Source organism: Heloderma suspectum, chromosome 4 (assembly GCF_057233095.1).
Source record: "Heloderma suspectum isolate Gila_16-S chromosome 4, 16-S_ref, whole genome shotgun sequence".
Classification (NCBI taxonomy): Eukaryota; Metazoa; Chordata; class Lepidosauria; order Squamata; family Helodermatidae; genus Heloderma; species Heloderma suspectum.
Window position 1 is genome coordinate 191,797,613 of NC_139461.1, and position 12,122 is coordinate 191,809,734.

The window sequence follows — 12,122 nt, forward strand, 5'->3', positions numbered from 1 at the left end:
AGCAACAGCATCAACTGTGATGAGGCTTCCACTTTTCTGAGGTAGAATTTTAAATTTCTTTTGGTGGTATTTTTGAGCTTACCTGATCACTGCCAGGTGGTCAAGGGTGCTGTGTGCCTTTTGTCACTCTATTACGCATCTTCCCATCGCTCTGCAGCCTCCCAGGCCACCTGCACTTTTTGAACTGAAAAATCCCCATGGGAGGAAATGCCTCATGAGGTCTTCCTCATGATGGCCTTAAGTGAAGTGCGAGAAGCTGAGGAGGCTACAGGCTGCCACAGAGATGACAGACAGGACACTCATGCACACTTCTCAGCCACCTCACAAGTAAGTTAAGCACAAGAACTCCAAACACAACCCATGAGAATTTCTCTGAAATTTCTCCTCTTTTGAATTTCTTCTTGAAAGCAATTTATTTTCTATCAAAGTGAATGAGAATGAGAATGGTAAAAAAAAAAAAAAGTGGGAGAAATTTTCAGCACAGCACTAACTAAAATCCGATGAATAGCTAAGCATGATTAGGGATGGACGAAAGGGACTTACCTGGTCCCGCAGCTTGCTTCGCGGTGGGGGGGAGGCGCTTCAGTTCTCCCCCCGAAGTTCAGGCGAGGGGGGGAGGCGCCCAGCCTCGCCCGGCCGAAATTCAGGCCGGGGGGGAGGCGCCCCATCCCTCGCCGCCGAAATTCAGGCTGGGGAGGAGCGCCCCATCTACCCGGCCGCGAAAAAAAAAGTAAAGTAAAAAAACAACAACACACACCCATGATAGGCTACGTAACGATTTACATAGCCTATCACGGCTAGATTTCCAAAGTCAGCTGTGATAGGCTATGTAAATTGTCACGTAGCCTATCACGGGTGACTTTGAAAAAAAAAAGTGCGTACGCAAATGGCAGCGCACATGGGGCGCCGCCATTTGCGTTCCTTAGTTTGGCACGAGTAGTCTACGTAAAGATTTACGTAGACTACGGCGAAAATAAGGGAACGCTATTTGCGTTGTCCTTATTTTCGCCATAGTCTACGTAAATCTTTATGTAGACTAGACGTGCCAAACTAAGGAATGCAAATGGCGGCGCCCCATGGGCGTCGCCATTTGCGTACGCGCTTTTTTTTTTCCAAAGTCACCCGTGATAGGCTACGTGACGATTTATGTAGCCTATCACGGCTGACTTTGGAAATCTAGCTGTGATAGGCTACGTAAATCGTTACGTAGCCTATCACGGGTGTGGTGTGTTTTTTTTTTACTTTCCTTTTTTATTTTGCAATGGTGGCGGCGGCGGCAGCTGGTCAGAAGACCGGCCGCTGCCCCCGCCCCCACCGAAACGCCGCCGGGACCCGCCACCAAGAGGGACATTCGCATGAGGTAAGTCCCATCCCGGGGGGGGGGGGGGCGGCGGAGAATTTCACCACCAATTTCGGGGGGCCGAATGCGTTGGCATTCGGCCTCCCAAAGATTCGTGGAGAAATTCTCCGCCATCCCTAAGCATGATTAAGGCAACTAAATGTAGCTATCTTAAGCATGCTTATCTTGGGGTTGGACTGGAGCCATTAAGAATGTACACTTTCCAACCTTATTTGACGCCACCGATGCTCACAGACCCAGTCATTGCCACAGGTAGTGTCTGGATTAATCGTAACAGCTTTAGTTGACCCGTCATCATTACTTGGAGGTCCAACCCAATCGTTAACATCCTAGTTGTTAAACGTGAATTGGTAAAAACATAAATATTAGACTACAGAGGTGAAAAAAAAAAAGCTGTAAACATAACACATTTCTTGGAACGTATAAACTAGCCAATCTGATTGGGAATGTATTATCAGTGCTCACCCTAAGGCCTGGCCAATTCATGTGACAGAATGAGGTGAGAAGAGATAGTCAAGTCCTGAAGTGGTAGAATCTGAGTAGATGGTACCATTTCAGATTGCAGTTAAGAACGAAAGAAGAGCCCTGCTGGATCAGACCAAGGGTCCCCCTAGTCCAGCATTCTGTTCACAGCGGCCAACCAGCTGCCTGTGGGAAGCCCACAAGTAGGACATGAGTGCAATAGCAGGTGGAGGATGATATTATGAATGCTCCCCTATGCCCTGCAATGAGAAAACTAGCATAGCAAGGAAGTGTCTGGGCTAAAATCTCTCTGTAATATGCTAGGGGTTTTTAATTCAGGCAATTTTGTACATGCAAAAGCATTCACAGATGGCATGCCCCACATAAGTAGTACAGTTAGTGAGTGAGGGGTGGCCAGTGGCAGACCGGTTGTGTGGGATCTGTTCCAGCTTCTTCCTTCTGATGAAGTGGACAAGGTGCTTTCACCTTTAAGGCTGACCACCTGCTTACTTGATCCTTGCCTATCTTGGCTCATTATGAGCTGCAGGGAGAGACTCAGGAAAGGGATCAGGGTGGTGGTGAATGCCTCCCTCAAGGATGGAGTGATGCCTTCAGCCCTCTAGGAGGCGGTGATAAGACCACTGTTAAAGAAGCTCTCCTTGGATCCCCAAGACTTGAAAAACTTTCAGCCGGTCTCGAATCTGCCGTTTGGGGGCAAGGTGATTGAGCGGGTGGTGGCGATGCTGTTGAAGACACACTTGGAAGAAGCCGATTATCTAGATCCATTTCAGTCGGGCTTCAGGCCTGGGCATGGGACAGAAATGGCCTTAGTCACCTTGGTGGATGATATGAGGAGGGCTCTGGATAGGGGTGAATGCTCCTTCCTTGTTCTCCTCTCAGTGGCTTTTGATACCGTTGACCATAGGGATGTCACCAGCATCCGGTTGGGGGGCTCAAAGCCTGGTGAGAAGCTGCCAGTTTGGCCCCCTGGACACCAGTTCGTGGACCTCAGCTCTTGCCTGACTTGTGGCACGCTGAGTCAGGCAAGAGCTCGGGCGCCCGCTCCCTCAGCAAGGAGAGGGGAAGAAGGCAGCGCCTCTCCTCCTTCCCCCATCCTTGCTACAGCGGCAGTGGTGGAGGAAAGGCTTGTCATTTTCTGTGAGTTTTCCTGGCCTTACAGAAAACGACCAGCTTGTCCCTAGCCGCCACTGCTGTAGCAGGTGGGGACAGAGGGAACAAGGAGGCACCTATCCTCTTCTCTCTGCCCCCTCCTGCTGGAGGCCAGGCCGAGTGGCTGGGGGTGGCTGCGCCAAGTCCCCTCTTCCCCGCGCTGGCCTTTGAAGGCCAGTGTGCAGAAGAGGGGCAGCCCGCACAGCTCGCAGGCAGGTGAGGAGAGCAGGGAAGCTCAGTGAGCAGGCCTGGGCTGCGCAAGCTGTGAGGGGGTAGTTTGTCAAGCTCCTCGATCCTGGACGGAGATGGGCTCGTCTATCCCTAGTGACCAGGGTATCCTCCTGGACCATCTGGAGGGGTTGGGCATAGGGGACACTATATTACGGTTGTTCTGTTCCTTCATCTCTGGTAGGTACTAGAGGGTAGCTCTGGGGGAGGAGACTTCAGACCCTTGGCTGCTCACTTGTAGGATGCCACAGGGTTCTATTCTCTCCTCAGTGTTATTTAACATCTATGTGAAGCCGCTAGGGGATATCATCAGGAAGTCTGGGGTGCAGTGTCACCAGTATGCGGATGACATGCAACTCTACCTCTCATTTAAATCCTCACCAAGGGTGGCTGTAGAAGCCCTGCCCAAGTGCCTGGAGTCAGTGAGTGGCTGGATAGGAAGGAATAAGCTGAAACTGAACCCCGACAAAACCGAAGAACTTTTGGTGGGAGACAAGGGGAGGTTGGGGGAGGCTGACGTGGTATTGAATAGTATCGAATGGTGACTGGTATTGCATGGGGGTGTGGCTGCCCCTGAAGGACCAGGTCCACAGCCTGGGGGTCATTTTAGACTCCCAGCTGTCCATGGAGGCTCAGGTGTTGGCCACGAGCCGGGTGGCGCTGTACCGACTCCATCTGATACAGCGGCTGTGCCTCTACCTCCCTAACCATCTGCTCCCATCAGTAGTTCATGCCCTGGCCTCCTCTCACCTAGACTACTGTAATGCACTCTATGTGGGGTTACCCTTGAAGACGGTTCAGAAGTTGCAGCTGGAGCAGAATGCAGCAGCCCACCTGATTAAAGGCAGCTGTCGGTGAGATCTCATCACTCCAGTGCTGAAGGAGTTGCACTGGTTACCAGTCGTTTTCTGGGCCCATTTCAAGGTATTGACCTTTAAAACCCTATACAGTTCCAGCCCAGTCTATCTTAAGGAGCGCCTTCAGCAACACCAGGGATGCCACTCAACGAGATCGGCCTAGGCTGGTGAGGACTAGGGAGAGGGCCTTTTCTGTGGTGGCCCCCACTTTGTGGAATTCCCTCTCTAGTGACCTCTGCCATGCTCCCTCTTTGATGAGCTTCCACCAGGCTTTGAAAACCTGGCTGTTCAGGTGGGCATTTGGGGTGGGTTAGGTTTTTTTTTTAAAGCAATGTTGTTTTGTTTAGTTGACTATGTTGTATTTTATGTTATTCATATTGTACACCACCTAGAGCAGCCAAGTAGCCAGCCAGATGGGCAGCTAATAAATCTAATGAATAAATAAAACATAAATAAATACAGTCCACTCTGCCACCTGCCCTGTCATTCCATTGAACATGTAGACCAGGTACATAATTTGGCTCATTTCTGGTGAAGGAGTTTCACAACTGTGGTACCAGCACCACTTTAATGATGGCTGTGAGTCTCAGTCAGGAGCAGAGTTCACACTTGTCTTGCTCATTTCATTCAAATTAAGTAAATAATATTAAGCCTGAGCCCTTTAATGTTAGAAGTACTATTTAGAAAGGGCAAGGCATTGCCCTGATCCAACTGTGCTTCAGCCCACACATGATTATTCTTCAGAGGCACACATGTCTAGTGGTTATGAAATAATCACAAGAAAGGTGGTGTTAGAATACCGTGGTTCTTTTTGGAGTCTAACAGCATAATCCTATGCATGTCTACACAGAGGTAAGTCTCACTGAGCTCAATAAGACTCACTCTCAAGTAAGTGTATATAGGATTGTAACGTAAGATATTCAGCAGCAGGCCTTTGAAGCTCTCTGTGATTCTTGCCCCTCAGTCCCACCAAAAGTATCTCCCCCACCACCACCCAATTTACTGCAACCTGCAACAGCCCTCTGGTATAAAGATTGTGGGCCTCCTTGAACTTGTGCAGGATGGGATACACCTCTTTTATACTAAATAAATAATACATAATAACTACTTTTTCATGTTATGTTATTATTACACAATAGCAATTGACTGACCTTTCCATTTTCAAAACGCCTTGGCCAGCGGAAACTTGACATTACACGGGTAAAACCATATGGGTGAGCAAGCATGAAACCAACTCCCATTTTATAGAGCCTGAACATATACAGAAAAAGAAAAGGAAGGGAGAATCAGAAACCAAGATTTACACTTCTCTCAGTTAGAGGGGAGAGAGGAGGAGTCAGTCAGACCTTTAAATGCATTATTCCTCACCTGGCATCCCAGAAAGTCAAAATGGAAGCACCGCCAGCACCATGCCCTCTCTGGTTATCATGATTATCTACAAAGACAACGGCTTTATCAGAAGGCATAAAACTCCAGCCTTCTCCCCAGTTCCTAAAGAAAATGGAGAAAAGGGTCAAATTAACTGATCACTGTATTTCAAGATGTGCAGGAATCTAAGGTTTGGGTTGCGGGATTTTTTTAAGGTATCTAAAATAAAATTACTTCAAATAAGCCATCTTTTCTCCGTTCCACTTGCGAATGACGGTCCCTAGTTTTGAACCATATTTGAATTCAGTTACCCGGCCATTTCCAAAGTAGTCACTGGATTTAATTGACTCTCCACCCAGATCAATCACCTGGTGAAAATTTAAAAAATCCATTATAGTATAGTAACCTCCGGGTGGAAAAGAAGTTATATATACAGAGAGAGAGATAATCAGCTCTACATAGGAAAAGTTGTCTTTTGATGTAGGAAAGCAATGAAAGGACTCAGAGATAATTTATTTGAATTTGTGGAGCAGAATCATCCTCCACACATTAATTGTGTCCACTCTGTGCCTACAGGCTAAATTACACACACACACACACACACACACACACTTCAGTATTGGCTGGTTCACACATACATACCCATCGAGTGGTGACTTGCAAGCGTGAATTGCTGTCAAAGATCACAGAATTGTTTCACATCACCTCTAACCAAATGCCTTTCAATGGTGTCAGGTTCACACATTCAGCTGTGAGCCAGCAAGTGTTGACTAAAGAAGTCATCTGCATGCACATGTGAATTGACCCTGTGCTACAAGCAAATAGCAGGAGCAAACAAGGTGGGTTGTGGGGGTGCAGTATAATAGAAGGGCTGGCAGACAAGAAACAAAACAGCCTAAATGGTGTGAGTGTATAAAGCCATGCCATGCCGGTTGCTATCCAAAACAGTCAGGGGAAAAATCCCATGAGGCCTGTCATAACCTGTCAGAATGCTAAATGTTCCAGTATTCCTACCCAAAGGCAAGTACATCCATCCATTCATCTACCTGCCTGTCTACTACCTACTTACTACTGGACTTTTACCCAGTGGATGTAACTAGGTAATTCTGGACCCTGAATGGTCATATGGGGGTCCTTTAGATGGCCTTCTCTATTACTTCAGTTGTAAAGCACACAACTAACATTCATCTTCTCTTCCTCACCCTCTGTAACTCCTTCTACATTCCTGATATGTTAGAGCAAAACACCAAAAAGCGGATTGCCAACCTTGATTATTATTATTTTAAAAAATAATAATAATACTCCGAGCCTGTGCAATTTTGTATTTTTGACCCACTTATATCAAAGAACCAACATGACTACTGGAATAAAATGGAGGTTTTGCCTGCTGCCCCGATGCTAAATACATTACTTAGGAAAAAGCACCATTTTGTTGTAGGAAAAGATAATATGGATGTTTGGAAACACATTTCTACAGTGCCTGCATGAATGCCTAGGAGGCCATCTTCTTGACTATGTTATCATACAAAGTACCCCATCACCAACATTGTATGTCCAGCACATTCCCCCGCATGGAAAAGAATAAGGCTGCACCTGTTCACATTGAGATCTGAGTATGCACTGGAACCCCTACAAATTAAAGTATATGCATATGCAATGCCAACTCCAGGATCGGATGGCAAGCCCCCGCTCCCTGCCACAGGGCCCCCTTAGAGGTGGAGCATACAAATGGAGAATGATCTCATGTTGCCTCCAACCTTCTTGCTCCATGCGAAGTGGGAAAGGGGTGGTGAGTCTTTAGCCAGTAGAGGCTGGTGGCTCTGATTTCGATGGGGCTGTGAATCCATTCTGAGTTTCATTCAGAACCAGCCAGAACTCTAAAGGAGCCACCCAAAGTGCTAAACTCTATCCCCAAAATAGGTTCAGTGCCTTGGATAGCTCCTTTAGAGTTCTGGCTGATTTTGACTGAAACCCAGGAAGGATTTACAGCCCCACCAAAATCAGAGCCGCCGGCCTCCACTGTCTTTAGCTAGTCTTGGGGACACAGCAAATGGCCATCTTCTCAGGTGGCCTTGTATGTGCTTAACATTTATATTCAACATGATGGACAGACAGAAAGACAGACAGATGGACAGATTACCTCTTGGAAGATGAAGGGCCTTGTCCCTTCAGCAAACCATTCAGTGCTTAGATTTTTTAGCTTATTTAAAAATGCTTCCATGTCCCCAGGCCACATATGCTTGGATGCATCAATGCGGAATCCCGCTACTCCAACATCAATCAGGTGGTTCAGGTACTCTGCGACTTTGGAGCGCACATAGTCTTTCTCTAGGGCAAGGTCGAGAAGGCTGACGAGGCGACAGTCACGAACCTGTCGGAAAAGTGGATCTGGAGAAATCAGTGCCCCTTTTCATGCCCCCCAAATGCAACTATAGCTCAGTGGCAGCACATAAGTCGTACATGTGGAAGATCCCAGATCTGGGGTGCTTAATTGCAGCAGTGCCTCCTCTGAGGCCAGATAACCCCGCTGTGCCTCAGCACCACTTCTGGTACAGGAGAATGTAGGAGAATGACCTCGCCTCAGGGGTGGTGGATTTAAAACAGTAAATCATGCAGAGACACAGGGAGCAGCCTCCTCTATGGGTGTATACTGTTGACTAACAGGAGCCTTTAATATTCTTCATGAATGTATTTCCTCAACACCCTAGCAGTTCTCTGGCAGCACACCATTACAGAACTACTGGAGTAGACTGTACTAGTCTAAATGGACCAAAGTTCTGACACAATAGCCATGTTAGGATGACACATTAAACCAGGGATGGGGAATGCCTGGCCTACAGGAGGTCCCCATCTGGCCTGCGGGCTTCCCTGCTGCCATCATCCCTAATCAGTGATCAGAGATAAAGGCTATCCCCTCCTCCCTCCCATGCTTCAATGAGACTTTTAAAAAAGTCTCCATTGGTGCCCATGGAGACTTTTAAAATCCTCACTGCAACATGGGTGGGAGGCGTTTTCAGGGAGGGTTGCTACTGGGGAGGGGAAGGCTGATCTTCCCCTCCCCATTCCTCTGAATCCCCCCTCAAAATATTGCTCCTTCCCTGCTTCAGTCAGGATTTTTAAAAGACTCCGTTGGCACCAATGGAGGATTTTAGAAGCCTGATTACAGTGGGGAAGGATGGTGTGTGTGAGAGAGGGGGGGCGGTCTAGGCACTTGTGCTGAGGCTACATGCCAGCAGTGGGGTGGACCCACCCACTTTGGGGTTTGGCCCCATCCACTGCTGGCAAGTGGCCTGCAACATGCTGACCCAGAACTACTTCACCCCTGAGGTGAAGAAAGCTCCACATCCCTACACTAAACCAGAGTTTAGCGTGTCAAGAATGAACATAGACATGCCTCAGGCCTGTGCGCTTCCCCCTCCTTGACTCCAGTGTGGCCACAGGGAGGAGTTTGGAAGCTTTTTTTTCTGGTTACCATTTACCACAGTTTAATGGTACCTCCACGTTAGGCATAATTAGAAAAGGAATTGAGAATAAAACTGCAAATATCCTACTGCCCCTATACAAATCTATGGTGTGGCCACAGTTGGAATGCAGTGTCTGGCTCTGGTCACCACACTAAAAAAAGATATTGTAGAGCTGGAAAAAGTGCAGAAACGAGCAGCTAAAATGATCAAGGGGCTGGAGCATCTCCTCTGTGAGGGAAGGTTACAACAGCTGGGATTGTTTAGCTTGGAAAAAGGAGGGCAAGGGGAGACAAGATAGAGGTGTACAGAATTATGCATGATATGGAGAATGTGGATAGGGAGACTTTTTTCTCCCTCTCACATAATACTTGAACCCAAGGTCATCCCATAAAGCTGATTGGTGGGAGATTCAGGACAATAAAAGGAAGTGCTTCTTCACACAGTGCATAGTTAAACTATGGAACTCGCTACCACAGGATGTAGTGATGGCCACCAATTTGGATGGCTTTAAAAGCAGTTTAAACAAATTCCTGGAGGAAAAGGCTACCAATGGCTACTAGTCTTGATGGCTATGTGCTACCTCCAGTACCAGAGGTGGTATGCCTATGTACACCAGTTGCTGGGGAACATGGGCAGGAGGGTGCTGTTGCACTCATGTTCTGCTTATGGGTTCCTGGTCGACAGCTGGTTGGCCACTGTGTGAACAGAATGCTGGACTAGATGGATCCTTGGTCTGATCCAGCAGGGCTCTTATGTCCTTATATTCTAATGTTATGTCTGAACCCTAAACTGTGGTTAATATTAACTATGTTGACACCCCCCCCCCCAAGAAAACCCAAGCCAGCTTCCTAACTCATGGCTTGAAGATGAAGATGGCTTGTTTCAAAGAAATCATAGTTAAGATAGAAGACGGGTTGTTGGGTTCGGACAACACGACAAGCTGCAGCTAACCAGAAATGGAAGCAAAAGCTTCTGAACTCCTCTTGCAGCTGTGCCACAGGAGAAGAGGGGAGGGAGAAGCATGCAGGCCTGAGGATTCCCTAAATAACCCACAATTTCCTGCCGTGACATGCAAACCTGGTCACTGTCGATCTATTTTCAGAGAAGATAAATGAATGAAGGTTGGAAAAAGGAAAATACATAGTAGATTGTGCAATACCATCAAGGCCACTGATGGCCCCACCACTATGAGTCCTGGCAACAGGACAGGGGGGCACTGGGATTCCAGAAAGGTTATTGCTTATATCCCTGCGCATCTCACTGAATCAAACCCATCATCAGGTCAGAAAGCAATCTTGATAAATGTGAACAGTAGTTAATAAATTTGCATTTATTATTTTACCTAGCAGGTTGTGCTCCACTGTGCGCCATCTTCAGCATCAGGCCCAGATTAAGTGTGATGCCAGACATGTTACAAAACAAACACATGCATTACTTACACATGGTTCCATGTGCTCAGCATCATGTTTAAACTAGGTACTGGTACCAGTAAGTGAAATAGTAGCACATCAGTGTTGTGTATTCCAGGGCCATAGATCCCTGGTGAACTAATGTTACATGTGCAAGTGCCAGCAAGGTGGTTTAAACATGAAGCTGAGTGCAATGCAATCTCACACTGTTGTATTGGTAGTAGGAATGACTACAGGAATCAGCAGGCCTCAAAACACAACTGTTCTTTGTTCAGCACTAACAGAAGTGAGGGCTTGGCAGAAACTCCACCCACTGTTGCTGCTCCCAATTCTACAGGAGCTGCCAAGGTTCAAAAACAATAACTAACTCACAATATCCACTAGAATACATAACATTCCTTCCCCCTTAGCTATCATAGTCTTTCAACCAAGGAGGACGACCCCTTTCACAGCATGGTCTCTGCAGTTGACTAGTAGGTGTAGATCGCTCAGATGACTTCCTTTCAGTAACTGCTGTAGATAAGGCAGGAGTATTGCTCCCATTGCTTAGTGGTTCTGGCATTTCAACAGACAATGAGAGAAACTCATCAGTTCCAGATAGATCTTCAGCAGCTACCTCTGCTGATGACAACCCACTCTGGCCAGAAGGCCTTCTCAGCTGGTCAACATGGTGATGCCACACTGACCCATCTGCACACTGGACCTTGTATGACACATGTCCAGAGACTTCAGTGATAGAGGAAAGAACCCATCTTGGTCCAGCACCATAGGTCCAAGCAAACACCTGATCTTGTGGGGCAAATGGACAGAGAGTATGAGCTCAGAAATCAGCATCCAGAGCTTACTCTCATTTGCTTTATCAATCTTCAGCTAAGTCTGGGTGGAGATGGTCAAGGCAAGTTTTTAGATGCTGCCCCATAAGTAACTCTGCAGGACTGACTCCTGTTGTTGCACAAGGAGTGACTTGTTCAGCAATGAGAAATCAGCTGGCAAGGCATGTTGGCCAGTCTCCTCCCTTAATGCGCTTCAGGGCATCTTTTGTTGTCTGCACCATCCGTTCTGCTTGGCCATTTGCTCGAGGATGACGAGGTGCAATGGTGACAGACTGAATAAGGTTCTTGTCTGCAAACGTTTTAAATTCAGCAGATGTAAATGTAGTCCCATTGTCTGAGACCATAGTATCAGGCAGCCCATGGGTTGCAAATAAGTGATGCAGAGCTGTTTGTAGCAGGGGCTATTTGTGATGGTATTAAGACTACTTCAAGCCACATCGAGTAAGAATCTACCACAACCAAAAAATTGTTTTCCTTGAAATGGTCCTGCAAAATCCATATGAATTCTTGAACAAGGCTTCTTGGTCACTTCCCATGGAAAGATAGGTGCCCTTGATGGATTGTGCCTAGTGGTTTGACAAGTACTGCACTCATTTACAGTTTTTTTTTCAATATCTGAGTCAATACCAGCCACCAGACATAGGTTCTGGCTGATGCTTTAATACAAACAATCCCTGGATGAGCTGCATGCAGCGTGGTCAAGATGGTTTGATGACCCTTATCTAGAATAACAACATGGTACCCAAAGCAGAGATCCCTTATGGGCAGACATCTCATGCTGATGGTGTTTGAATGGCTTAAATTCCTCTGGCAGTTCCTCATCCAGCCATCTCCTCCATACCCACTTTAAAACATGAATCAGTACAAGATCTTGAGCAGTCAGCTTAGCAATTTGATCAGCCTGAAGAAGTGGGCCAGGAAGGGCTTCTAGCATCAAGACTTCCAGTGGAGGAGGTACAACAAAATCTGGA

General features: G+C 47.1%; 1 protein-coding gene across 1 annotated transcript in view; it reads right to left on the reverse strand.

Moving 5' to 3' along the window:
• Positions 1–12,122, reverse strand: part of LOC146347877 (pancreatic alpha-amylase-like) — a 31,667-nt gene that overhangs the window by 2,109 nt on the left and 17,436 nt on the right. The window contains exons 4-8 of the mRNA XM_084851662.1: positions 7,586–7,816; positions 5,680–5,813; positions 5,446–5,568; positions 5,229–5,328; positions 1,568–1,689 (exon numbers count right to left, since the gene is read on the reverse strand). Of these exons, the coding sequence (XP_084707788.1) occupies positions 1,568–1,689; positions 5,229–5,328; positions 5,446–5,568; positions 5,680–5,813; positions 7,586–7,816 (710 nt within the window). The remainder of the gene's footprint in view (positions 1–1,567; positions 1,690–5,228; positions 5,329–5,445; positions 5,569–5,679; positions 5,814–7,585; positions 7,817–12,122) is intronic.